Genomic DNA, 27,217 nt, shown 5'->3' with positions numbered 1-27,217 from the left:
TTTTTTTTTTGACAAGCATTTTTCTAGACGAATCGAGAAATCAAAGACTTTCTCTCAAAACTTTTTATATTTCTATCGATCAGATTAATTTATTTTAATGCTTGAGGAAATATAACATGAAGAGCATATTACAACAAATATTCGTCCTTTATTTAGCTTTGTAAATCTTGAACAATTCGGTTGTTTTTAACCAGCTATCGTATGTTTTTCGTTCAAGAAAAAGCTTTGTTCGCCTCCTATCGCGGGGTCCAGTCGGCAAAACAAAGAAGACTTTTAGATATCTTTCTACAGATAATTTATTTAATCATTAAATGAAATATAGATTTTTACCAAATATTCAACTGTTTATTAAGCTGTTCGAGCAAGTATGATTATAAAAATGAGCTTAAATTTGTGTTGTTGAAAGATGTTATTGTATAAAGACCTACTAGACTATCACTCTAAAAAGCTAAAAAATATTCAAAAACATTTACAAACGCCAATTTACTGCCAAAGAAATGAGTCATTTTGTATTTTGCATTGCCTTTTTCATTATTTTTTATTTTGTCTCAGTTGTTCTTGTCAACCGTTTAAATGAATGTAAGCTCTGTTTTTGGAAAACTGTAAAAGACCTATTAAGTAAACCTCATTTTTTGCTCAACTTAACCAGTTTTCAAGTCTGTTTTTTGGTCTTGATTTGTCCTAAATCTCCAGATTTTCGATTTCAATGAAAGACATCCGAGGAAAATTTCACTAAACTTGATATTGTATTGGATTATCTGTTGTTAGCTTTCGTTTTTCTTTAAGTAAAAGAGATTCAAAGCCTAAAACTTTAGGCCTTGGAAAACGTTTTGTCGAAGAATCTTCCAAGAACAAAACTAGCCCCTGGGGGTGGTGGTAAGTTGTGTACAAAATTCCTAAGTGGGAGAGCATACTCGCGCAAAAAAGCAAAAAAAAACAAAAAACGATGTAGTGCATTTCGATTCGATTTCACTGCATGGTTTTTGTTATGGGAGAAATTATCATCATTTCGAATAAAAAATAATTGAAGATTTTTTCGCCGATCTTATTTTCACCTTTCAGTTTCATTCAAATTGTTCTCCCCGTGACTTCCGTATCGTGAGCTCCGCTTTTAGGCAGTTCCCAAAGTATAGATGTATTATTGATAATTGAAAAAATGATAGAAATACTTATTCAATGTAATTTTACAATAAAAGATAATAATAATAAAAGATGATAATCGATCTATAATGAAAAATGATTGTGCACCCTCAGTGACACTTGATGGTACGGTTCAACATCAAACACAAGACAATAGGTTTGTTCTATGGAGTTTCCAAACCATTCTTTTCCATTAATTATGTAAAAATAAATTTCTAAAACAAGTGCATTTTTGACCTTCACTTGAGCTCGATAGTATTTCAACTTGTAGCTCACTCGTAAATGAAAATTTTCTTTTAGAAAATGTTTATTACTTTCAAAACATAGATCAACCAAGCGAACTATTAAGAATCAAGCAATTCTGAGAGAAATCCTGAGCAATGATTAGCCTGTATTTGGGTCTTAAATGAAGCATTTCGATTTTAAAGAAGGCTATTAAAATGTCCGTGCGAATGTTCACGTTTAAGGAGGCTAGCGTCTAGGCTACGTAGCGGCTACGATCTAATTACGTAAGCCAGATACTAGTAAACTTTCCCAAACAGGTAACCCGGTCTACCCTGCCACCAGGGTCTTGTTTTAAAAAGAAATACTTTATTCCTTTTTCTGGCAATGAAGTTTTCCTCTTTAGTAGATATTAAATGAGGGTTCTACGTGACGGGCTTTGTCGGGCTGCCACGGGCCGGGTAGGGGAGGGGTGGTTTGCATCATGTCTATATTTAGCCGGGCCCAGTTTTTTTGGGGGGGGGGGGTGTTATTTGTGAGGTTCCAATAAGGTGCTACTCGGCACCTCACTTCAATGACCGAAAAGTGTAAACTCTCCTACGGCGAATCAAGCCCTGGTCTCCCGCGTGACAGGCGTGTATACTGACCATTTCTTTATTTAAAATATATATTTCAAATATCTATTTTCAAACTAGTTATAATAATGCATATATTAATTCATTTTCGACTAGTACAAAGAAACCTAATGTTTACAGTTTGTGTTTTTGTTCACTTAAGAGGCTGTCTCTGTAAGAACCTTATAACCATTTTGGGTGAAAAAACAGATTTCTTTCAAACTTTGTGTGTGAGTGTGTCCTTCCAAGGTTATTTCCAAAACACATTTTGTTTTGTGTCTCGGCGAAGTTTCAGGGGGGTCCCTTAGGGGGCCAAATTGGTGATTTTGACTACTTCTCGTTCATGAAATTTGGGCGATGTTTAAAAATTCGTAAATTCATAACAAATCATCACTATGTAGATTCAGCTGTCAAACCAGTACGGAAGAGTAAAAGTTTGAATATGTCGAGTGTTTGTTTTCATGTAGATAAAATTGGTGGAGAGTCTAGAGGGAAGGTAAATCTCAACCTCGTTCCCAGGGCCCTCTCGGCCCGACTCCAAAACAAAATGGCGGTCGTCGGGGAGAAGACCCTGGTAAAGGCTGTTCTATCACTCGTTTTGATTGGTCCCTGAAAAAATTCTTTACGAGCACTTTGATTGGTCGAAATTTTATAGTACAAGATGGCGGACTTCTTATCTGTATTTCGTCTTGTTCCTCGGTAAATCGTTTCATCCTAATATGAAAAGTTGGTTTAATTATGATTTAAAAAGAAAGAGCAATGACCCAACAGCTTCTACTGATATCCTAAATGGCGCATACAAGGTTTGAATGATTGGTACAGCTTAGTTCGATGTTAAAAACCGCCATGAAACAAAGTAGGTTCGAAAGATTTTTTTTTATTCACAAATATGACCTGGAAGCTACACATGATACCCCACATAATACATAATAAAATCATCATAGTACAGGGTGCAAAAATACAACGCAAGGAAGTTATGAAAAACTTAATTGCGCACGATTAGTCTTCAAACGGAATAAAAGAAAGAACTTGAACATGAAGTTTACATACGAGTGTTTTAAGTTGTCTGTTGCCTTAATAATTCTATGAATATGAGAGTAATAAACTATTGTTGTATATTTATTGTAATAAATTACGGTAATACTGTAAATAAATAAAGTATTGACGTAATAAATTGTTGTTGGTGGTGTTAAAAAACCTCCAAGAAAGATACGTCTTGGGTAGCAATAGTTAAACGTGTTCATAAACAGTTAAGCTACGGGTCACTTGATAGACAATGAACAACTCCGAATCTCAGTATCCAAGCAGTCAAAACTATAAGAAGTAGCAGTAGCAGTAGAAAGTGAAACCATATAAGTAAAGTCCCGGAGTAAGTTTACATCACTTTTGTTTCTAAGCGACTCAAAAAATGGCTTAAAAACCGTTGTTGGTGAACTTTCGCACAAATTGCAGCTTTCATACTTCAAGCAATCCAAAAACTGTCTTGTAATCTAAAACGGGAGCAACATACACACGAAGAAAGGCCTTTTTTCCCACATTTACACGATTTGAAATACTAGTTTGGCCGCCATTTTGAAACGAAAACCACGTGATCAAATACTCCAAAAATCTTGGAGTATTTTAGGTCACGTGACCAGCCTTTACCAGGGTCTTCTCCCCGACGACCGCCATTTTGTTTTGGAGTCGGGCCGAGAGGGCCCTGGGAACGAGGTTGGGTAAATCTTGTAAACTACTGGAATGTACAGATGATATTCAAGGTCATCTTCTAAATTACCATCTTTCACGAGAAGACTTGACAGAGTATCAACTTATCTTAGCCAGGTCAGTAAAATCTTAAGTTAATGACGATGATGTCTCTGGTTGGTGGATCTGTCCAAAACATAGACATTGTTGGTACAGTATTGGGCATTTCTGGCTTCGAGATAAAAATAAATAAACAAAGAATGGGCTTCAAAGAATGAATTTACGAATTTTTAAACATCGCCCAAATTTCATGAACGAGAAGTAGTCAAAATCACCAATTTGGCCCCCTAAGGGACCCCCCTGAAACTTCGCCGAGACACAAAACAAAATGTGTTTTGGAAATAACCTTGGAAGGACACACTCACACACAAAGTTTGAAAGAAATCTATTTTTTCGCCCAAAATGGTTATGAGGTTCTTGCAGAGACAGCCTCTTAAACGCATTTATTTGTTTCATTATTTATTTTCAACTAGGACAAAGTACATCTAATTTTGACAAGTTGTTTTATTGTTCATTTCGTTTTTGCTAAGCTCAACCAGGCCACTTGCATAAGCAAGTCCAAAAATTACCCCTACAAAATGGGCATGTAGCATAATATGCTGGGCAAATAAAGTGAGGTAGTTCCACTGTATGAGAGCACTCAGAGAACTTTCTTTCAAAGCGATCACGGATCGATAATGTGACCGCACTGAAGAATGCAAAACGTCTTAGCATCCATTGATTCAGTGGTAGTGGTAGTGGTAGTGGTAGTGGTAGTGGTAGTGGTAGTGGTAGTGGTAGTGGTAGTGGTAGTGGTAGTGGTAGTGGTAGTGGTAGTGGTAGTGGTAGTGGTAGTGGTAGTGGTAGTGGTAGTGGTAGTGGTAGTGGTAGTGGTAGTGGTAGTGGTAGTGGTAGTGGTAGTGGTAGTGGTAGTGGTAGTGGTAGTGGTAGTGGTAGTGGTAGTGGTAGTGGTAGTGGTAGTGGTAGTGGTAGTGGTAGTGGTAGTGGTAGTGGTAGTGGTAGTAACACTTTTTTTAAAGAGGGAACCGTAATTACAGAAAACTGTACTCTCCCTCACGGCCCTAACAAAAATATAGAGATATATTACAATAATAGAAGGTAATTAAACAAAAAATACAAACATCATAAAAGATATTAAATTAGAGGGTAAAATTTGATAAAAATTACAAATATGTATAATACATTAAAGGTATTCAAGTTTTCAAGAAGGCTTGGACCAAGACATACATGCAGGTATGCACCACCACGAAACAATGGAAACGAGGTGCATGTGCAGTGTAACCTGATCCAAGCCTTCCTGAAAACATATGATGTAAATACAAATATGAATATGAAATTATTGTATGACAAGTCGGCAAAGTGTTCAAGTTTTCGGGAGGGTTTGGAGCAAGACACATGGCAACATGCACCACGATGGAAACAGCCATTGTTCCAGGGGACGCCAGGCCATGTGCAGCAAAATTAATCCAAGCCCTCTCGAACACATATGATGTAAATATATATATGAATGATTGTATAAATTAAGTAATTATTATTCGTAAATTATTATTATGACGAGCAAAAGATATCGAAGATACCGGGAAAATGCAAATAGTATATAAATAGCGGTTCTGCATCAGGATCATCCGGATTTTCGACTCGGTTGCCTTAATTCGGATCTTGGATTTCAGGTTCAGGATTTTCCACTCGGTTGCCTTCGGATCCATAGGGGCACCGGTGCGAAAGGAGGGGGGGACGTTTTTGGAGGATACATTTTTATCTCCTGCGGATTCGGCCGGATGACGTCATGATCTATTTTTATCATCGTCTGTCTGTACTTTATATTCACGAGGTAGTTGACGGTCACTATCAACATGAGAAAAAAATTTTCCCTCATTATATTCAATTTGCGTGAGAGATCGATTTGCTATTCCTAATTCACCCTACGTCTTGAGATTGATGGTTAGTGCGGTTATTCTAGTTTTCGCTTGATCTTTTGATTTGCATGATTGTCAGCTGGATTCGCCTCAGTAAGTAAGTAAGTAGTAAGTAAGTAAGTAAGTTTATTGGGAAATTACATCGCAGCCCTTAGGCTGAATTACGTAACTATTTACAATCATGAAAAAAAATATTATATATAACTATATATAAAAAATCTATAATAAATAAGCGAAATTTTATCATCGGGTGTATCGATATATCTATATGAAATTAATACTACTGATTTGAATTATATGCACTAGCTTATGTATTGATGAAAGTACTCTTCGTTCTTGTTGTTTTAAAGTTTGGAACATCAAACATGCGCTGATTGCGGAGATGATATTTCGGTTTATGTTTATGCTGAGGATTATCAATGATTCTTTCAAAAAGTTTAGTACATAGATCTTCAAGATGGTCAGTTATGGGTTTCATTCCCAAATCCTTACATCCTAAATTATAGCTTGATAAGCTCCTCCTTTAGATACCGTGGGAGTGCATGGTAAAACACAGGAGTTGCGTAATCTATGACCGATCTTAAGCACGATAAGTAGAAAAGAACTAAGTCACGTGTAGGTACGTTTGCTCTCCTTGATTGAACTAGAAAATAAAGTCTCTTGCTGACTTTGTTAACTACTTTATCTATATGCTCGTTCAATGTTAAGTTGTTACTTATTGTAAGGCCTAATAACTTTAGTATCGTTTACCACGTCCATTTCTTTGCCATCGACAACTATTGGCTCAAAAATAGATTCTTGCTTTCTAGCAAACGATATACAAAATTCTTTACATTTATCTGCGTTTAATTGAACTCTATTATTCCTCGACCATTCCATTACTTCATCAGCTATAATTTGTGCCCTGCTAACCCCACCTTTGAGAATAATCTCAGACGCAGAGGTATCATCTACAAACTTCCATAAGTATGGTGAGCTGATTTTAAAGTCGCTAATCATCAAAATAAATAGTCATGGTCCCAATTTCGTACCCTGTGGTATACCGGAAGGGACTGAACCCCGGTCCGAGAAACAACCACCAGCTAATTTTATTCCTTGTAAACGATTAGATAGAAAATTAATTAATCAGTGAAACTGTATATCAAGGAATTTTTTTTCTTCCAAAATCACTTATATGTGAATAGTGTAGTAGTATGGTTGCAGTATTTTTGTATGTACAATTTTTTTTAGGAGATATAAACATTTGAAATATCAGTATGCAAATGAGATGACGTAAATTCAAGACTAATTTATTATACAAAAATGCTGTTGTGGAAAGTACTGCTGTTTTTTTCATTTGCAAATTATCGTTATGATTGAAATATATGGCTTTCTACACTTTTAGGTTATTTCACTTGGAAGCACTTGTCCTAAAATAACACTGCAAAATGTAACACATTCTGGAATTTACGTCACCTCATTTTCATATTGATATTTCAAATGTTTATATCTCTGAAAATAAAAATCCATACACAAAAACACTGCAACCATAATACTGCACTGTTCCCATGTAAGTAAGGGGGGTATGTCAGCCATTTTCTAGATGTTAGGTAAGACTTGTTGACGATATGAAGCACTCAAGATCTTTGAAACTGGAAAAGCTAAAAGATCAGCAAACTCCTTGAGCAGCCAGTTTGGTATTCTGTCTGGACCAGATGCTTTGTTGGAATTAAGGTAGTTAGGGACTATTGCTACTACCTGGCATCAAGCTCGCGCATGTAAATCGAAATAAAACTTTCCGATGCAACTCAAATTCAAGCGCATGTTAGAGACGAAAAATGGCTATCCTTGGAATTTTGGTTCAAAAAAACTCCATAAGATTACATATGTGCCTTAATAGCAGTTATTGCCCATGCTCGCGCGGCCAAAACATCGAAATCATAAGATTTTTCACACGTTTTTAGCTTATAGCCCTGAATATAGTACGGTGACACCTAACTTTTTTTTAATTTTTACACTGTGCATAAAACAATCTTTTAAGTTTTTGATAAAAATTTAAATGGTCTTCGAAGGCAAAACATGGTAATTTTGACTTCTTTTAAGGTGATGTATACAGGAAGTTCATGGAGTACCACTTTCAAATCTCCGTGAAATAGCTCAACCCATGCCGTCCCAAAGTTACAACGTTACAAGGCTTTTTATTTCTACTTACAACAATATAAATTAATACATAAAATTAAAACATAAGGGTAAATTATTATATTATGGTGGTAGAGTGCAGGAATACAACCCAAAGGGTTAATAAAAAAGCTTCCTGCATCCTAGAATTATTAGGAAAAAATATGGTTGAAAGTAGCGGAAAAGAGAATTACAAAAATGTGAATAAGTATAGTTTGAGAATTTAGAATATTGAAAATTGAATGATCCATGATACACAAGTTAGCAAAATAAGTAGTATCATTGAGATAATAATTTTTTATAACGTGTTTTAAACATCTTATGAGATGAGCTTGCTTTTATTTCAAAAGACACATCGTTCCAGCTTACCGCACTTGCATATTTCACGCCAAATTTACCATAATTCAATTTTCATGGGGCAAAGAAAGATGTCTATTTGATGCAGAGCGAGTGATGCAGCTGTGAGAAAACTGAACTTTTTAAAATAGTATTTGAAAATTTCGGGCAATGGTTGATTTACATGTTTATATGCAATTTCACAGAGCTGAAACTTAACTATCTCGAAGATGTTTAAAATCAACAGTTTTTGGAAGAGTGGTCTACTGGGAGTTCTTGGGTTTGAGAAAGTAATTGTATGAAGGACTCTTTTTGTAAAATATGAATAGGTAATACTTTTGTTGCATAATTACTTCCTAATATTAACGCGCCATATAAATAATAAGAATGAATAAAACTTTAGTATAGACTTTTCAAGATACCAAGATAGAGATGGTATCTACATTTATACAAGATTCCGATTGATTTAGCAATTTTTCTTGAGATATAGTTAATGTGTGAATCCCACGACAAGTGTTCATCTAACAACAGCCCTAAAAACTTTGTGCTACTGGTTCTACCAATAGATTGCATATTTTTGAAACGCAATACGTTTTGGACATTGCCAGGCACAAAACTCTTAAATTTTTGGAGAGAACCAAATATGAGATATTTTGTTTTTGTTGTGTTGACCGTTAGTTTGTTAGCCAGAAACCAATCATCAAGTGGAGCAAGTTCCTTGTTCAATACTTGGACGGCATTTTTAATTGATGCATGATGGTATACAAGATTCATGTCATGAGCATATAATAACAAGTTGAATAGCCTTTGTTACAAAATGAGCATCAATAACGTAAATGAGAAATAGGTCCAAGTATTGACCCTTGCGGCACCCCATACGATATTGGCAAATAGTTTGATTTTTCTTCTTCAATACAAACATACTGCTTTCGCATTTTAGCATACTTTCCGAGATACCATAAAAAATATTTATTTATATATATTTAAGTATTTATTAATATTTATATTATTTCAAATATTTTCGAGAAAGTGTACAATAATGATATCGGTCTGTAATTATACACTTGATCACGATCACCCTTTTCGAAGACAGGAACAACTTTTGCAATTTTTATTTCGTCTGGAATTGTACTAGCATTAATGAAAGAATTAAATATGAAAGATAGTGGCTGACATATAACTTCTGCCACCTTCTTTACAAAGTATGTATATAAAGAATCATGGCCAACAAGATGTTGAAAGCATTGGCTATGTCAGTCTTCCCTGTATAGCGTTTGTTATCGTACATTACACAGGGAATATTGATAGATTGTGATTTTTTCTTATTTAATATTTCATTAATGACTTTCCGTGTACCTCTGACATTGCCTTGAGCCTTATCTAGCATTGATTTGCAATATTCATTTTTTGCGGTTCTAATCAAATGGTTCAACTTGTTGCGGTACTTACGAATTTTTGTAACGTTTTTTATAGATGGATTTTTCAGTTTTACTTGATACAGTTTATTCTTTCTCCTAATGGAGCGTAGTATCCCTGGGATAATCCAGAGGTTTTTCATAGTACTTGAACTAACTCGCACATTCTTAACCGGGAAATGCTTGTCATATAGCTTATTCATTGTATTGGAAAGATAATTGTACTGCTTGTTAGGATCGTTAGATTCATATATTACTGACCAGTCTACACGGGGCATATCATGAGCAACATTTTTTTCCTCCTTGAATTGAAAAAACACGTTTGTTGATTCCCTTGTAAAGTTTTTTTGAAATTTGTTCTATACTTTAGGATAAAAACAGGCAGATGGTCAGAAATGTCTGTGTAAAGAATCCCAGGATGAATATTCTCAACTTGATCAAATGTATTCAGATAGAGTGGCCGAAGAAACAGTTATCCTAGTCGGCTTTACGATTGAAGGGAAGTAAGAATAAGATAAAAGATTGTTAAAGAGCCACCCTGACGAAAATCGAACAAATTTCAAAACCCGTATATGCGACTGCAGACGGTTCCAAAACACTCAATAGAACTAATTAAACAATACCCGAACATTAAATTTACCTTTTGTGTGAATATTGGTTCAAAAAAGCAGGTCTTAAAAGTGTCCGCCATTGATTTGTTCGTTCACGGCCAAGAGTCAATTCGGCCAGCGGTCTTCCGTAGGAAATCTCCATGTGACGTCATTTACTCAACCTCTTCGTAGAAGCAGCGTTTACACCATACATTTCTTCTTGTATCTTCTTAGTTTTATTTATTTTATTTATTTTTTCTTTGCTTTTTCGTAAGCACAATCTTAAGAATAATAGTCGTTTTGTGAAATTTGGCATTCGAAAGCCATGGAAGGCCATGGATTTGATGAATTTAACTATTCTGAGGAGCTAGAGCCGATTGCTACCAAAGAAGAGTATGTTGTTTACCAGAGGGAACTCGAGAACTCGAGAACTCTGGAAGAAGAAGAAATGTTCAAGAAACGATTTGCAAAGAAAATACAACTTAATCAGTGGTAAGATATATAAACATAGCCTGGCTATACCATTTATTAAATCGTGCAATGCTTTTAGTCAAGATTCGAACTATTCTTCTTATATTTGTAGGTGCAACTGCTCCGCTTGTTCACTGACTTTGATCACCAATCAAGCGGAGTGTTTTTGTTGTCGAGACATTGACCGTCGTAGGGAGAAATTGGAAGATTTTGAAGAAGAACTCCCTTGTATAACCGAACATCCTGGATTTAGGTCCGTATGCCTTGACAAGTGGGTTTTATAGACGGCTGCAATTGGTCTCAAGACGCGTAAACGACGAAGTTACGTCGTTATGAGAGAGCAAGGGCTAGTACCAGAGGCACGGTATGTGCGTGAATTACTCAATATATACTCATATGTATATAATATAAAGTGAACAATCTTTAATGAATGTTGCAGTAAACGATATCCTAATTTGTAGATTTTTCAGATCAGTAGCGTACCGTCAATTTTAACGCCTCGTATGGGAATACCACGGTAACATAAGAAGACTGTCTTTGCCCTGCTGCGTATACAATGCCATACGATCAGAATTTCCCTCAGAACATGGGACATATAAAGGGTTTATAAAGGAAGATGAAGAAGAGGGAGAAACAAATACCGATTCAGAATCTGAGGACGAAGAGTTACAGTTCGATGAAGAAATTGAATAAAATCCAATATCGGTAGTGATAAATATGTTATGTAAAAGATGAAATGAAAATTGATCCTGTAAAAGAGTACAAACACCAATATACATGTGGCTCATTTGTTGCTTATCCCAAGTGTGCAACTTTGATAGTGCTGTTGTTCAATTATTCGGCTGTTTTCACTTTTAGTGTTTGTACTCTATAACAGAATTGTAAGAAAGACAAATTGCAATGCAATATATAAATACATAGAGTAATAGATCAGCTAGAGCTGGAACACTGCCCTCTCTTGTGACCCTTCATTGAATTGCCACAATTTTTGCAGCTAGGTGCTTTTCTGGCTGATTGTCTTGACTGGAGCAATGCTTGCAGTTCTTCATCTAAACAAATAAATAAAGCTTAATAATCTTGTGCAATCAAAAATTAATACAAATGCTAGATTTCACTATTTACCTGTGCACGTAGGTGGACAAATCGGTGTTTCTTTCTCTTTCCTCTGTCTATATCTCTTTTGTATTGCTTCCTTGTCCTCTTTGTTTAACATTGAATGCAATGGCTGAGGGACACTTTCTTCGAGTTCGTCTCTGACTTGTTTTAACTCCGTTCTTGGTGTTTCTATCAACGTTCAGTAGATATCACTTATATAGTCTAGAAATAAATGTGTTGATTCATTAATGCCATCACATAATCAAAAAAATATCAACAAACAGCAATAGACTAGTTTCATGTTCAATAGACACTGCTGTATTTTATGACACCAGATTTATTTCTAGAGGCTTAGGCTGGTTATAATAAGTAAGCTGTTCACAGAGACCATGAAAGTTTTTGATATTTGGAACATTGAGTCGTGTTTACGGCCCGCTTTAATGTATATCAGCTAAATACGTGTGAATCTGGGTGAGCATATTCATCCTAATTTACTGCATACATCACACTCCTCCCTTCTTAGCTTAAGGGTCGTGGTCAAATGATATCTAACTATTAACAACTCAAATAGACTATAAGTCTTTCTTTTGACCTAATGTCTTTAACGCAATTTTCAGTCTCTTGTTTCTTTCTGTTGATACAGTTCCTTTCTCAACCTTTCCCTTCCACTAGTCTTAGTGGCGGTTTCCGTATCCTGGTTGATCGTCGTAGTGTAACTTGCTTGGGTACTTTCGTGACTGTGGTTGAAGTCACTGCTTCTGGCTCTTGTGTCAGCATTGTTTCCTTGGTTTCCACAGGCGGTCTTGCAGAAACATGATCTTTCTCTTCCCTTGTCTGTATCTCTGGTATGGGTCTGTCACTCGTTAAGATATTTCCACTTGAGTTTGTCTCTATGTCGCGCTGTGGCACTTGATCTCTCGACCAATCTATCTCTGGTACTATCTCTGGTCCATCTGTCATAAGGCTGGATCTCCTCAGATGATCTACATGTCTCTTCCACACTCTTCCGTCCTGTAACACTACTACATACGATTTTGGTCCTGTCCGCTCTACTTTAGTATTTGACCACCATGTCTCCTCCTTTCTTGGGTCTTTCACCAGCACTGGTTCTCCAGCGTAGAACTCTCGTAGTTTAACTTCCTTGTCGTGATACTGCTTCTGCTTACTTTGCATGTTCACTACCTTGTTCTCTGGGCTTGGTCGTACTAGAGCTAATCTTGTACTAAGTTCTCGTCCCATGAATAAGCTTGCTGGTGTACATCTAGTTGTTGGGTGTTTGGTAGTACGGTATGACAAAAGGAAACGATCTAGCTGTAGCTGCACGTTTTGTCCTGGTGACTTACTTGCCTTATGGCTTCTCTTGAATGTTTGTACCATCCGCTCTGCAGCTCCGTTGCTAGCAGGGTTGTAAGGTGTTACCCTGATGTGTTTCACACCGTTTTTATTATATCTTCATACCTCGATTTCAGCTCCTCAACTGATTCCGACCTCGAGTCGTAGTGCACTTGCGTGAACAAGTTCTGCCAGTCCAGCTTGATGGCTCTGAGCCAGGATCATCCCAGCAGGGGAGGAGCTTACTTGTCTGCCTCAACAATGACTATCGGTAAAGCTGCACACTGTCCCTGGTATTCGACATCTACAAGAATCTCTCCTGCTGTCTTCAAGGGTGTTCCCGCAAATCCGCGAAGGCTTCGCGTTGTCTTCTTCAGCGGAATGTGTCGAAGGTATTTCTCGTAGCCCTTCATTGTCATGATGGAAACTGCTGCTCCGGTATCTAGCTCTATTTCCATCTTTGATCCTTCCATTAAGATCGGTATCTTGATCGTTCCTGTAAATTCTTAAGGATCTACCTTAATCTTCTTCTTCACGTCCTCGTTGGTCTCTACTGCATTTACTGGGTCGTACGGATCTGTATTCGATTCACTCTCCTCCACTTCGCTCGGCGTCTTGTGGTCGTCGTCTTGGTTAACGCTCTCTTCTACGAAGCGTACAGGTTGTTTGCCCTTCGTGGCCCTGTTTTCCTTTCTTACGTTGTCGTTACCTCGCCTTTGCACCTGTTTGTTCCTACACTGGGACTTTAGATGACCAATTTCATTACATTTGAAGCACTTTGTGCCTGTATTCAGCAGAGCTATGGTTCTTCATTCCGCACCGTCCGCATTTCCTTAATTCCGATTCCGTTGACCTTTTTACCATTCTTCGATTTCCCCTCACTTTATTTACTATTTTACTCTCCTCACTCATGTCCTTGACATTCTTTTCAGCTGCTTCTTCTGCCAAAGCTGCCTCTAGTAATTTCTGAAAGGTGTAATTTTGTGCCAGTAGTTTTGTACGGATGCTATCCGACAGCAAACCACACACAAATCGGTCTCTTAAATTCTCTTGCCACTGGTCTCCTTCAAAATCACAAGTCGCTGCCATTTTCTTCAAATTTGCTGCAAATCCGGTGATGGACTGTCCCGTTGTTTGCTTAGTGGAGTTAAAGCGAAATCTTTTAGCGATTACCAACCTTTTTGGTTTAAAATGTGCTTTTAGTATTCCACATAGCTCCGCGAAGCTCTTCTCACTCAGTTGTTGTTGATAACACACGTCGCTCAAAATCTTGTACGACTTGTTCCCTATACTGCTTAATAGAATAGCTTTTCTCTTTGCTTTGTTTTCTGCGTTATCCTCAATATCCCAGGCTATAAAGTACTGACATAACAGTAGTAGTGTAGGGATGGCACGACCCCTTTTTTGGACGGGGAAGGGGACGGAGAAGGACGGGGAAGGACGGGGACATTAATAATTCGTCACATATTAGCATAAAATGACGGGGAGAGTATTGTTTGAGGTTGCCATGACGACCAATTGACGTCATGAGTTTATTGTTAGGCAAGCGTTTTGGACGAGGAGGACGAGTACATTAATTATTCATCATTAAAATGACGAGCAGACTATTGTTTATTAAATCGTTACCATAAAACGACGAGCAGACTATTGTTCATGAAATCGTGACCATAAAATGACGAGCAGACTATTGTTTATTAAATCGTTACCATAAAATGACAGGGAGAGTATTGTTAGACAAATTTGGGTAAGTCTTTTGTTTACCAATCCAATTTATAGAGCGCGGGGATTTTGAATTTTATTCCACATTTGGAACGCGTAGATATCGTTTTATGAATTATAAATTAGTGATTATTGTGTCGAAGACAATACAATTAATGACTCATAAACCACAAACAATAAGACTTACGAAGTTCTACCTAATTAGTCAAATACGAAGGAGAACGTTGGAGTGTAAAATCTTTATTTATCATTTGCTACAGTAATAACAATATTTCAAATATAATAAAAAATGTTTTTATTGGACTAAGGTTATGAACTAGGGGTCATACTAGTGCTTATAAGGGGAACGGTTCATCTTTACTCGTATTGATCGACGCACACTTTTTCCAGGCTTTTTGTTGGGGTCACCTTCTAAATAGTTTAGTAATTCAAGACGTGGTCGTTTACGACGTTTGGGAAGTGAATCAGGTGGGGTTAATAGCGAAGAAGGTGGTTGTATCAAAGGAGAAGGTGCCATGAGAGATGATGTAGAAGTCTGTGGCATTTGTGGTTCAGTGGAAAGTAACACAGGAGAGGCAGTGATAGGTGATAATGCGGGTGGAGGAAGAAAGTTAGAAGGTTCAGCAGGTAGCTGGGAACTCCTTGCGGGCTCGATAGATAATTGGTCTGGTGGTGACTGAATTTCCGCAGCGAAACTACTAAGGGGTGTTGAATTACCTAATCCCACTGTGCTGGGATTTATTTTGTCCTTGTAGCGCAGATAATTGTTCTGGAGTTGAACGTATTGCCTTGCTTTTTGACTTTCGTCCATATTAGGATGCTTTAGAAGGGTATTCATTTGATCTTTCAAGCTTTGCATTCTCGAAATCTCTGGGGGTAGTACAAGATTTTGCCTACCAAGGTAATGAAGCAATTCCTCAGGTATATTTTTCTCTTGCTCTTTCTTCTCTCCAGGGAAGACATTGGTTCTCAGTCTGCAGTCGTCTGGGGTGGTTGTCTTCAAGTCAATGAAGAAATATCTATAAGGTCTACTCACGGCTTGTTCATATTTTTGCAGAAAATATTCAGTTTTTCCAGGATACATTTGCTTGGCTAGATTGAGAATTTGAAGTTTATCTCTTGGATTCTTGAATATAACCAAATAATGACAATTCAAACTAATGCCTCGATTAACTTTTCCTTGATGAAAGATGTTCTGTGCCGTGTAGATGACACTCAGGTTGCGATGATGCGATCCTTTAGTGAACAAGTTTAAAACTCGCTTATCATTCCCAGTTTCGGTCATCTGGACATCGATCACTATAAGATTTCGTACATTTACATCAAAAAAATTATCTTGATCCAGTTCCTGCGGAATACCTCTGATAAATTCAATGCCAGGCACGGTTCTTAACATTTCTAAATAGGCCGGTTGCCATTGAGAATAACAGTATACAATACGCTGAGGTGGAGGGTTGATCACCACTTGCGCATGCTCCAATAACTGCTGTACCCAAAAGGTTTTTCCACATCCTGTAGTTCCTCCCACCATACAAGTAAATGGATGCAGCAACTGGAATTTACTACAAATATCTGTTGGACCATTTTCCGTCTGTGAGGTGGAGGGTTTGAAAAGATGACCCAGGTCATTTTTGATCATCTTTCCTTGCTGAAACCAGTATGTGCGTTCTGGACCATTTATTTTGTGAACCCGACTCAAATGAGACGATAGATTTTTAACCGATTGCTGGCACAATAAACACATGCGAGTCATCTCGAGTCTTCTCAGTTATGAGTGAACTTAGAGATTGCAGTCCTTCTTATACACATTCAGACCACGTGCATCAGACTATCAATAGCTTAGCTATCAGGCTATCAATAGCTTAGCTATCAGGCTATCAATAGCTTAGCTATCAGGCTATCGATAGCTTAGCTATCAGGCTATCGATAGCTTAGCTATCAGGCTATAGATAGCCTAGCTATCAGGCTATCGATAGCTTAGCTATCAGGCTATCGATAGCTTAGCTATCAGGCTATCGATAGCCTAGCTATCAGGCTATCGATAGCCTAGCTATCAGGCTATCGATAGCCTAGCTATCAGGCTATCGATAGCCTAGCTATCAGGCTATCGATAGCCTAGCTATCAGGCTATCGATAGCCTAGCTATCAGGCTATCGATAGCTTAGCTATCAGGCTATCAATAGCCTAGCTATCAGGCTATCGATAGCTTAGCTATCAGGCTATTATGTATTGTTGCCCTACAATCTTGATATCCTCAAACCTAGAGCCCTCAATTCGTTCCTGGAAGGATTGGCAGAATTGGGGATTAATAAGAAATGGATTCGAAACAAAAAAGTCTTAAGCGATTTAATGGGAAAAGAAGAACTTGAGGATAATAAAGAGCAATCCGATGAATCTGATAGTGAAGAATCAAGTAGCGAGGAGGAGGAGGACCGAAATTCTGAGACTAATGACTCTGAACAAGACCAGGGAGAGGTGGACGAAGAAGAAAATGAGGGAAGTGAGACAAAAGAAGATCCCTGTGTTTACTGTGGAAATAAGGATGTCAAAGTGAACAGAATAGTGAAATGTCCAAAGTGTCTTTGGCACGAAAAGCTAGTAAATTTTCCTAGTTCAACACTCTGTAGTATTTGTGAACATCCATTTGCAGTCAATAGGAAAACGCTCAAAAGCGTGCTTACACGTTGCCATGCTTGTAAGACTATACATCACCAATCACCCAGAAATAACAAGCAAGAAACTTTTAATTTAAGTAGCGATGAAGAATGAGCATTGTATTTTTATGTTAGTTTATAAATAAAGATTTTACACTCCAACGTTCTCCTTCGTATTTGAATAATTAGGTAGAACTTCGTAAGTCTTATTGTTTGTGGTTTATGAGTCATTAATTGTATTGTCTTCGACACAATAATCACTAATTTATTCATAAAACGATATCTACGCGCTCCAAATGTGGAATAAAATTCAAAATCCCCGCGCTCTATAAATTGGATTGGTAAACAAAAGACTTACCCAAATTTGTCTAACAATACTCTCCCTGTCATTTTATGGTAACGATTTAATAAACAATAGTCTGCTCGTCATTTTATGGTAACGATTTCATGAACAATAGTCTGCTCGTCGTTTTATGGTAACGATTTAATAAACAATGGTCTGCTCGTCATTTTATGGTAACGATTTAAAAAACAATAGTCTGCTCGTCATTTTAATGATGAATAATTAATGTACTCGTCCTCCTCGTCCAAAACGCTTGCCTAACAATAAACTCATGACGTCAATTGGTCGTCATGGCAACCTCAAACAATACTCTCCCCGTCATTTTATGCTAATATGTGATGAATTATTAATGTCCCCGTCCTTCCCCGTCCTTCCCCGTCCCCTTCCCCGTCCAAAAAAGGGGTCGTGCCATCCCTACACTACTACTCATAACCAGTTGATATAGCTATCTATAACACCTTGATTGGGGTCAAATTCTTCGAAAACACTTCTCGCTGTCGCCATGCTGTCGCTGCTTTTCTCACTTGAATTCTGTCCTTGGCTTCGTAATTTTTCCTTTGAATTCACCTTAAAACAGTTCCTCGTTGTTTTATCCTTGGCTCCGTAAATTCACGTTGAATTTGCCCAAGAGAAAGTCCTGAAAATCTTGATTTTCTTACAGCATCCTCGTCGCCAGTGTCGTGTTTACGGTCCGCTTTAATGTATATCAGCTAAATAAGTGTGAATCTGCATGAGCATATTCATCCTAATTTACATGCATCACACATTGGTAATGTACATTTTTCATGATTATATGCTCAGGCTAAGCCTGTGCAGTAAATCTGGGATCATAAAACACAGCAGCATTTATTAAACATAAAACTGGTCTCTTTAGAGATGTGTCTTCCCTGAGTGATACCTCCCATAATTTTGTGGTACTTTTGATTCCTTCGCTGTTCCCTCGCCATATTTATATTTTATGTACTTGACCTTGAGTTTTGGATTTCCGTGATCATCGTTTTTTGATTCACGTTGCAGTGAAGCTAGTATTGTCCTTCAAAGAAAGTGGGAAATGTACTTGATTCTTATTTCTTTTTTCTTTTGTTTCAGGCAAAAGTTAGCAAGATGAACTCTTGAACAGGAATAATTGAGTAGAGCATTTTCGAAAAGAGGTTTTCATTCTTAATAGGGGAGCTCCCGCGCGGGCCAAAGGCCCGCGCAAGCGGAGCACCATACTTAAGAAAAGATGGTCAACCATCGAGTTGATTTTTCATGGCTTGGCTGACGTCACTTCCGGCCGTACGGCGTCCGTGTACACAACACTTGATGTCAAAGCAAAACTACTCGCAAATGCGGCTCTCAAATGCACAGAAAAAATAGCTTTTAGACAAATTATAAGCCAACAGCAAAAACAACTTCCATGTAGTCAAAGATGGATCATGAAGTGTTCTTCAAGAATTCAGGTGTGTTTCTTTATCAAACAATGCGTATGTCACTATTTTTTATGACAAGCATGTTTTTCGACGAATCAACAAATCAAAGACTTTATCTCAAAACTTTTAATATTTCTATAGATAAGCTTAATTTATTTTAATGCTGGACGAAATATAACACAAAGAGCATATTACAACAAATATTCTTCCTTTACTTAACTTTGTAAATCTTTAATAATTCGGTTGTTTTTAACCAACTATCGTATGATTTTCGTTCAAGAAAAAATGAAGCTTTGTTTGCCTCTTGTCGCGGGTCCCATCGGCAAAACCAAGCTGAAGACTTTCATTTAAGAAATACATATCTTTCTACAGATAATTTATTTATATATTGAATGAAATGTAAAATTACACCAGATATTCAACTGTTTATTAAGCTGTTCGAGCTAATATGATTATACAAATGAGCTTAAATTTGTGTTGTTGAGAGGCTGCATTATTTTCTATTTTGTCTCAGTTCATGTCAAATTTAATAACTGAATGTAATCTTTGTTTTCAAGTGTGTTTTATAGTCTTGATTTGTCCTAAACTGGAATCGTGAATCTCCAAAATTTCGATTTCAATGAATGACATCCAAGGTAAATTTCACTAAACCTGATATTTTATTGGATAGTCTGAGTTATCTTTTTTATTTCTTAGTAAAGTTAACCAGGAATCAAATTCAAAGCTTACTGTCGACTGCATCTACCAGTTAACCCAAGTTAACAAAACATGTGTTCGCGTGACGTCAAACATCTATGTTTGGCAGATCAAAGTTCAAAGTTTACTTGCCTGTTTGTCTATATTTGGAAAGTTTTACTTCAGTCATCGCAGTCAGTTGAAACAATGAGTCAACGAAAGTCTATCAAAGAATCTCTTGCCGAAGTCGATGAGGATTTACTGCTATATGCTAACAAATTGCGAAGCAACGGCTTCAGCTCTACAGCGAGTGTGAAGTATTTGATGGAAGAAGATTTGGCTGGAATTCCAGAAGGGCACAAAAGACTGATATTGAACATGGTTAGTCGACTAAGAACGCTATAACGAAACCGCGAAAGACTTCAAACTTCGACCATAGTTTGGAGCTCTGACAAAAGCCCATGCAGCCTCTAAATCACGAGCAAGGTCAATGCAGACAAATTCCATCCACCTAGTAGACGTAATATATTATCGCCCGGTCAAAGATTCATCCAAGAAAAACGCCAGGCTGTAGAGGAGAAAAGGGTCGAAGTTGCTCACAAACGAAAAGAACTCGAAAACTATCAACTTAAGATAAAGGAGGCTGCCAGTGCACATGATAACACCGGGCAGCGATGCAGTACTTGTCACAACCGAAATCATTCGGTGAGAAACTGTCAAATGTAGAAGTGTGAATCTGCATTTTTCTGTAGGGACATAACTCGACACTCAAACGAAGAAATGAAGGTTCAAGAGAAAAAGGGAGAAATAAAAGCATTAGAAACTGCAATATAGAAGCTCGATCAGGAACTATTATCTCGCGAAGCAGTATTTGATAGAGTCCATGGCTCTGTAAATAAACTACTCGAAGACATTTTACTTGAAAGAATACCCCGATGAATACGTTCAAAATGAATCAAGAAACTGGTTGAAAATACAACAGGACATAGCGTTCGTTAAGAAGCAATTGAAGGGAAGCGGACCGCCGAGACGCAAAACCATTAAAGCCCTCCTTGAAAGAAAAAGTTGGATGAGTATGAACAAAGTCTTGGAATTTCTCCTCTTCCAACAGCACAGCAAAAAGTGACAACTCTGCGCAAGCAAACTCCAATCCAGCAAACGTTGATAAGCTACGGCGTACATTTTCCAGACAGAAATAACTAAAAGAATACTAGCAGTCACTCACTATTGGCACCATCAACGGAAGAGGAAGAAGTCCCTTGCTAGTACAGCTAGTAGTAGTTCATCAGAAGAGAAAGAAACGGACGCTGGCAATATTCTCCTGTCTTTTACATCATCATATACCTGAATCAGAATGGAACTACAAACAAACGAACTGTTTTGATGTTGTCAGTTGAATTGATTATGTTTGGACAAAGTGCTTGTATTTAGTTGAGATCCATGTTGATTGGATAGGTTGATATTAAGAATTCCCTGTCAATCTGAAAAGTTACACTAAAACTTAACTTTGAACATTGAAAATTGTACACCCTTTTGGGTCCCGTACATGTGTAAAATTGTTATGAAAAAGCTTGAAAACAAAATACATGTATTTGATATTTTTGCTTGAAACTGAAATTTGTTAAGAGTTCTATATCTTGTGACATGCAATTTTTTTGCATATTAAAGAAAAGTTTATTTGAAGGCGTTATGTTAAAGCTTCTGTTCGTAGACAACTACGCACCGCTCTCATACTCGTATGCTGACGGCAAATATCTCTTCTGCCTTGAGTTATTAATTAAAGTTACACACCCAAATAAATATTGAAAACAACAACGATTTATTATGTGTTTTTACAAATGGATGTACATATTTTTTTATTATAAACATGATTTCTTCAAACTATTCAAATACAACACCGGCAGACAGCTAATTAAGCCTAGACAATAACAGCTGATTTAGACATAAAATGTTTTATAAATAGTCACTCAATAATGAATAGTAGACCTAGCAATCAAATGTTATTCTAAACTAAATACCCAACATGTTTATAATATCCATACAGATCAGCTGCGGTGACATTCACAATCGACATGAGACCGGCGTATTCCAGGTTTTGAAATACAAGTTCGTCATGGCACAGAATGGCTATTGTTTTCCCGGACATGTACTTCCAGCTCCCATTTTTTTCTAAGCCGGCCTACTAATTAATGCGCTGCATTTATAATGACTTCAAAACACTCCTGATTGGCTCGCTCTTACTTGGTTTTCCGCCATTTGAGAGAGCTGGTCTTGACATGTCACTTCTGTTGTCTTTCTGGACGATTAGTTTTCATACTCCGGTGTTTAATTCTACTAATAAATTATGCGTTCGGTGTGTGTAATGAAAAAGAGAGAGAATAAGAGAAAAATATCAAATGCCCTTGGCAGTATTCTACCAGTATTTTAAGACACATACGAACTATTTAGAAACAATTTTTTTTTTGTTACAGTAAAGAATGATTACGAGCTACAAAAAAAAAAGGAAAAGATTCAATGAATGATCACGATGAATTGTGTGTTTTTTTACTTAGCAACTAAAGTTATGAATCAAACTCAAGCGACTTTGGTTCGATTTCGAGTAAAAGATTCAATGAATGATCACGATGAGTTGTTTGTTGTCAAGAGAATATTAAGTAAGAGAGCACATCTCCCATACATGGGTCTGTAACCATGAAAGTTTCTTGAAACTCTATTTTTAGCTGCGCGCGCAAGGCTGAGCTATTTTTAACATGCGATCCCTTATTGCTGCTCAGAGTTGTAGTGACTTCCATGCGAGCGAAAAATGTTTAGTTTCCGACGAGAAGAATGCCTTCAAAATTAGTAAAAAGTTGAAATGATTAAAGTATCATGTGTTCTTCATGGACGAATTAAACATTAACTTAACAATTGATGTAAAAGAACATCGAAAAATATCAAATCAGGATAGTTTTCAGTCACATACGAACAAGCGCTAAAAACAGCGAAGACTTCATGGGAAAGGAAATCACAATAAAAAATACGATGAAAATAGCGAAAAACCTACTGTGAATACAGCCAAAAAAGCATTTACCGTAGTGTTTTCTATAATCAATAAAGTTTAAGTTAAAATAATAAAGAAGACGATGAACAAGACCAGTATTTTGTTTCACACACGAATCAGAAAAAATATTTGCACCAAAATGTACCGAAGAAAATTTTCTGTTTTCACAGAGGAAAAAACTACAAGAGGCACTGAAGTGATTTTTCACAAAATACGGTGTGTCAGTTTATGCAAAAGACATTGCCCATTGAGAAAAGGCGAATTAATGAAAAAGTTTGACTATTAAAACTAGAACTTTCTTTCAAATTTTGCATCTCGAATTTTCGCTCCGCCTCAATGTTCAGGTATTTTTTTCATAACTTTTCAACTTCTAAAGTCCCAAACAGACAATAGAAATACAATTACAATATCGGCGAAGTACAAAAAGTGAATCAAACTTAGTATATGAGGATTCAAACTTATAAAAAAGAGATTATTTTTACCTGATTGAAGGGCGTTTTACTTGCGATTGTTTCTGCCAGATGCTCTCAGTTCGGCGTATTTGTGCCTTTATGTTTAATTCTTCTATTCCGAGCAGCTTGACTGTTTTCAGCTATCTTAAAACCTCTTCTTTTTACTGGTAAACAACTGATTCCAACAGTAAATGCTAAATTTTCTCTCAAGTTTAAAGTTTTAACTCATTGAATTCAACAAGTTTGTTCATCGAAAATCCGGCTCCAATCTACCTTCATTTTAGATGTCCATTAGATAACTTGTCATTTTGAAAACACTGAAGTTCAGGTCAGAAGCACGTGTTCTTGGGATGCAGCAATATTAACTGTATTTCAGTTTAGGTGGAGAATTGTGGAATAACTTCCAGTCTCATCTATAACTGCAATCAACTCCAAAATGAATGAGTCTCAATCGAGCGACCATTGTTTTGATTTAAAAACAAGCTTGAATGATGTTGTCTCAGCTGAGTATTTTTTTACATATGCTGTTATAATGGATTCCTTCAAATACCTTTCAGAATTTCTCAAGGAATTCCTCTAAACACATTTTCTCGTCAAATTGAATAAAGTTTGGTTTGGTTTGTCAACTGCGTGAAGCTTGCTTTGTCACTGCCGATCTCTTCTGTTCCTATGACATCACTACAATCTGACCAATCAGGAATCGCATGCTAAAATAGCTCAGACTAGCGCGCGGAGCTAAATATAGATTTTCAAGAAACTTTCATGGGTCACAGGGATATGCTCTCTTACTTCATATTCTGTTGTTGTTGTTTAACTTGACAACTAAAGTTGTGAATCAAACTCAAGCGACTTTGGTTCGATTTCGAGTAAAAGATTCAATGAATGATCACGATGAGTTGTTTGTTGTTTAACTTGACAACTAAAGTTATAAATCAAACTCAAGCGACTTTGGTTCGACTTCGAGTAAAAGATTCAATGAATGATCACGATGAGTTGTTTGTTGTTTTACTTAGCAACTAAAGTTATGAATCAAACTCAAGCGACTTGAGTTCGACTTCGAGTAAAAGATTCAATGAATGATCACGATGAGTTGTTTGTTGTTTTACTTGACAACTAAAACAAAAGGCTGGCTTCGTCTCCCTAACAGAATACGGTGCCGACGAAAGGCCTTTGTCCTTGAGTGATCCAGGTGTTTTAAATTTGGCGCGCTTAGGGGGAAAGAGAGGCTCACCAATACTTTTACATGGATTTCGGTACTCATAATAAGGTAAAAACATAAATGTAAAGGGTGCAAAATGTTAAGCACACTAGTATCTTTGGTTTGCACCATGTGCAAATTAAAAAACTTCGAACAGAATCCTAAAAAACAGCCGTGAATATTAGAGTACATACATTTTTAACCCCATATTCAGCTATGTTTGGGTTTAATTTCGGGTGTTAAAACCAAAATTAAACTTCATTTTAAAGGGTGCAAATGAAAGACAATTTTCTTATCTTTCGGATGCACTATGTGCACAAGGAAAAATAAAACTCTTTAACAAGTTTATACTATCAAGTTCTAGTCTCTGAACATGATCCTTAAATTGTTTTGATATTGTTCCGAGCGATCCAATGACTATCGGAACTACCATGGTCTTAATCCTCCACAATCTTTCTATTTCTATTCTTAGGTCTTGGTACTTGTCAATCTTTTCCATTTCCTTTTGATCAATTCTATGGTCCATAGGCACTGAGATGTCAATCAGTTTCGCCTTCTTCTTGCTCTTATATACGACTATGATGTCCGGTCTTCTTGCTTCAATCTTCTTATCCGTGTAAACATTAAAATCCCATAGGATCTTGACCTTTTCGTTTTCCACTACTTTCTCTGGTTCGTGATCCCACCAATTATCTGCAGTGCACTGTATTTGAAGTTTCCTACATAGGTGCCAATGGATTGTTCTAGTCACTTTGTCATGTCTGTCTTTGTACTCTCTCCTTGCCAGTACTTTGTATCCAGCTACAAGGTGGTCCACAGTTTCCGTCTTTTCATTACATAACCTGCACAGCGATGAATCATTACTGTTGTACTTACTTCTCAAGTAGTTGGTAGGTAGTGCTTGGTCCTGTGCAGCATTTAGTAGTCCTTCCGTCTCCATTTTAATATCTCCTTTTTTTAGCCAGAGGCAAGTGCTCTCCTTATCCATCTTATCCTCGCACGTCTTGATGTAGTTTCCGTGTAAAGGCTTGTCTGTGTATCTCTCAAGTCTTTCGTTCTGCCTGTGCTGTTGGTATTCTTTCTTGGTCTCTTCTGATTCTTTCACGGTATTCTTTACAAAACACCGAATGATATGATGGCCGCCGCCGCGCGGGTCATGGGTCGAGCTTCACGAAAACGAGACTAGTCAGTCCTCGATCGAATGAATTTCCCCGCGAATCTTTGTAAACATGGCTAGCACTTCAACAATACAACCCTGTGAAGACGATATTCCCGGGGCATCCCTTGAAGGAAGAACCCCAACATCTTTAAAAAATGAAGAATTGCGTTTTTGGTCGAAATGCCGAACAGATTCTCTGAAAGGATTGAAAACAAAAGCACAACTTGTAAAAGGTAGGTTAATCTCACGCCGGTACTTCGGATGCAGTCGCGGAGATCTTTTCTCATAACTATCAAAATACTAAGAAATAGAATAAAGTTTAGTAGCTCTATTAAGTATTTGGTCTTGCAAGTTCTTTAAAGCGTTTGAAATGTTTTTTGAACTGATTTGATTTTTTCCCTAATTTCGATCTCACATTTAGCAATGTAAGGATTCGCACACGTAACACAAAATAGCAGACGCAAAATAACTCGTGTATCATCTTACAAATTGCCTGTTATTTTAGAAAAAAAATACCTTGAGATAATTTCTAAAGAAATTTTAATGACGTTTTTACAAGAAAAACTTTTTTAGCAAAAGAATGTAGGATTGGGAGCCTTTGTCCTGTTCGCGAGTGTGAAATTCGCGCGTTTCAAATCAACCAAGATCGACTGTCTCCAAGAAATGAATGATTCAGTACATTACCCTTGTTCAACTTGTAGCCTTTCCTTGTGTTGTTCAGTATGGACGTCAATGGTATGAGACATATGATGAATAGTAACGGTGACATCGAGTCACCCTGGAATATTCCATGCTTTATCTCAGAATGAACACATGATTCTCCGTCTAACCTTAGCTCAGTCCTCCACTGCGACATTGCTCTCTTCATGAATCCTACGATCGATGGCTGAGCCTTGATGTTTTCAAGGGAAGCGATTATCCAGCTATGAGGTACAGAGTTATATGCCTTTTTGTAGTCCACCCACACCATTTCCAAGTTCTTGTGCCTTCTCTTTGTACTTCGCAGAACTGCCTTGTCGATGACGAGTTGGTCTTTTGTTCCTCTCGATCCACGACTACAGCCTTTCTGTTCAAATGGTATCAATTCTTGTTCCTCTAGACGGTTATAGAGGCTTTCTGATATGATGGAAGTCATCAGCTTCCATAATGTTGGTAGACAAGTAATAGGTCTATAGTTACTTGGAGTAGGTCCCTTCTTCTCATCTTTCATGACCAGTGTTGTTCTTCCTTCTGTCATCCATGCTGGGATCCTGTTCTCTGTTTCAAACACTTGCTGTAGCTATTCGTTCATGTAGACAGTGTAGATGTTTCAACCAATTTCCATGTATTTCATCTTTACCAGGTGCTTTCCAATTTTTGATCTTTTTCGCCGCCTTCTGTACCTTTTCTTTCGTAAACACCAGTTCTGTTTGTTCTTCAGTGTCCTCCTGGTCTTTCTTTACGTCGTTATTATTAAGGGAGAACCCCGCATTAGTTATGAATAGGGTGATATCGAATCTCCAGAAGAATCACAAAATAATTCAAAAACAAACAA

At 37.2% G+C, this 27,217-nt stretch overlaps 1 protein-coding gene and 1 long non-coding RNA gene across 7 annotated transcripts in view; one reads left to right on the top strand and one right to left on the bottom strand.

The window, feature by feature from the left end:
- The window catches only part of LOC116288671 (uncharacterized), a 371,660-nt gene that overhangs the window by 44,035 nt on the left and 300,408 nt on the right, over window positions 1–27,217 (bottom strand). The gene's annotated exons all lie outside the window — the stretch shown is intronic.
- Window positions 1–27,217, top strand: part of LOC148911163 (uncharacterized) — a 130,689-nt gene that overhangs the window by 30,599 nt on the left and 72,873 nt on the right. Inside the window, exons 2-4 of one of the 6 annotated variants that reach the window (XM_089029973.1) lie at window positions 10,717–10,968; window positions 11,066–11,309; window positions 18,837–19,189. The exons of 3 other annotated variants lie outside the window; for them this stretch is intronic. In XM_089029973.1, coding sequence (XP_088886099.1) covers window positions 19,159–19,189 — 31 coding nt within the window. In that variant the 5' untranslated portion in view covers window positions 10,717–10,968; window positions 11,066–11,309; window positions 18,837–19,158. The remainder of the gene's footprint in view (window positions 1–10,716; window positions 10,969–11,065; window positions 11,310–18,836; window positions 19,190–27,217) is intronic. 2 more of the 6 variants (XM_089029974.1, XM_089029975.1) reach the window with 2 other exon arrangements.

Source organism: Actinia tenebrosa, unplaced genomic scaffold, assembly GCF_029948245.1.
Source record: "Actinia tenebrosa isolate PJP-AT-01 unplaced genomic scaffold, QUT_ActTen_1.0 PGA_scaffold14__42_contigs__length_11649687, whole genome shotgun sequence".
Lineage (NCBI taxonomy): Eukaryota > Metazoa > Cnidaria > Anthozoa > Actiniaria > Actiniidae > Actinia > Actinia tenebrosa.
Note: the sequence above shows the minus strand (reverse complement) of the source record. Positions and strands in the feature narration are given on the sequence as shown.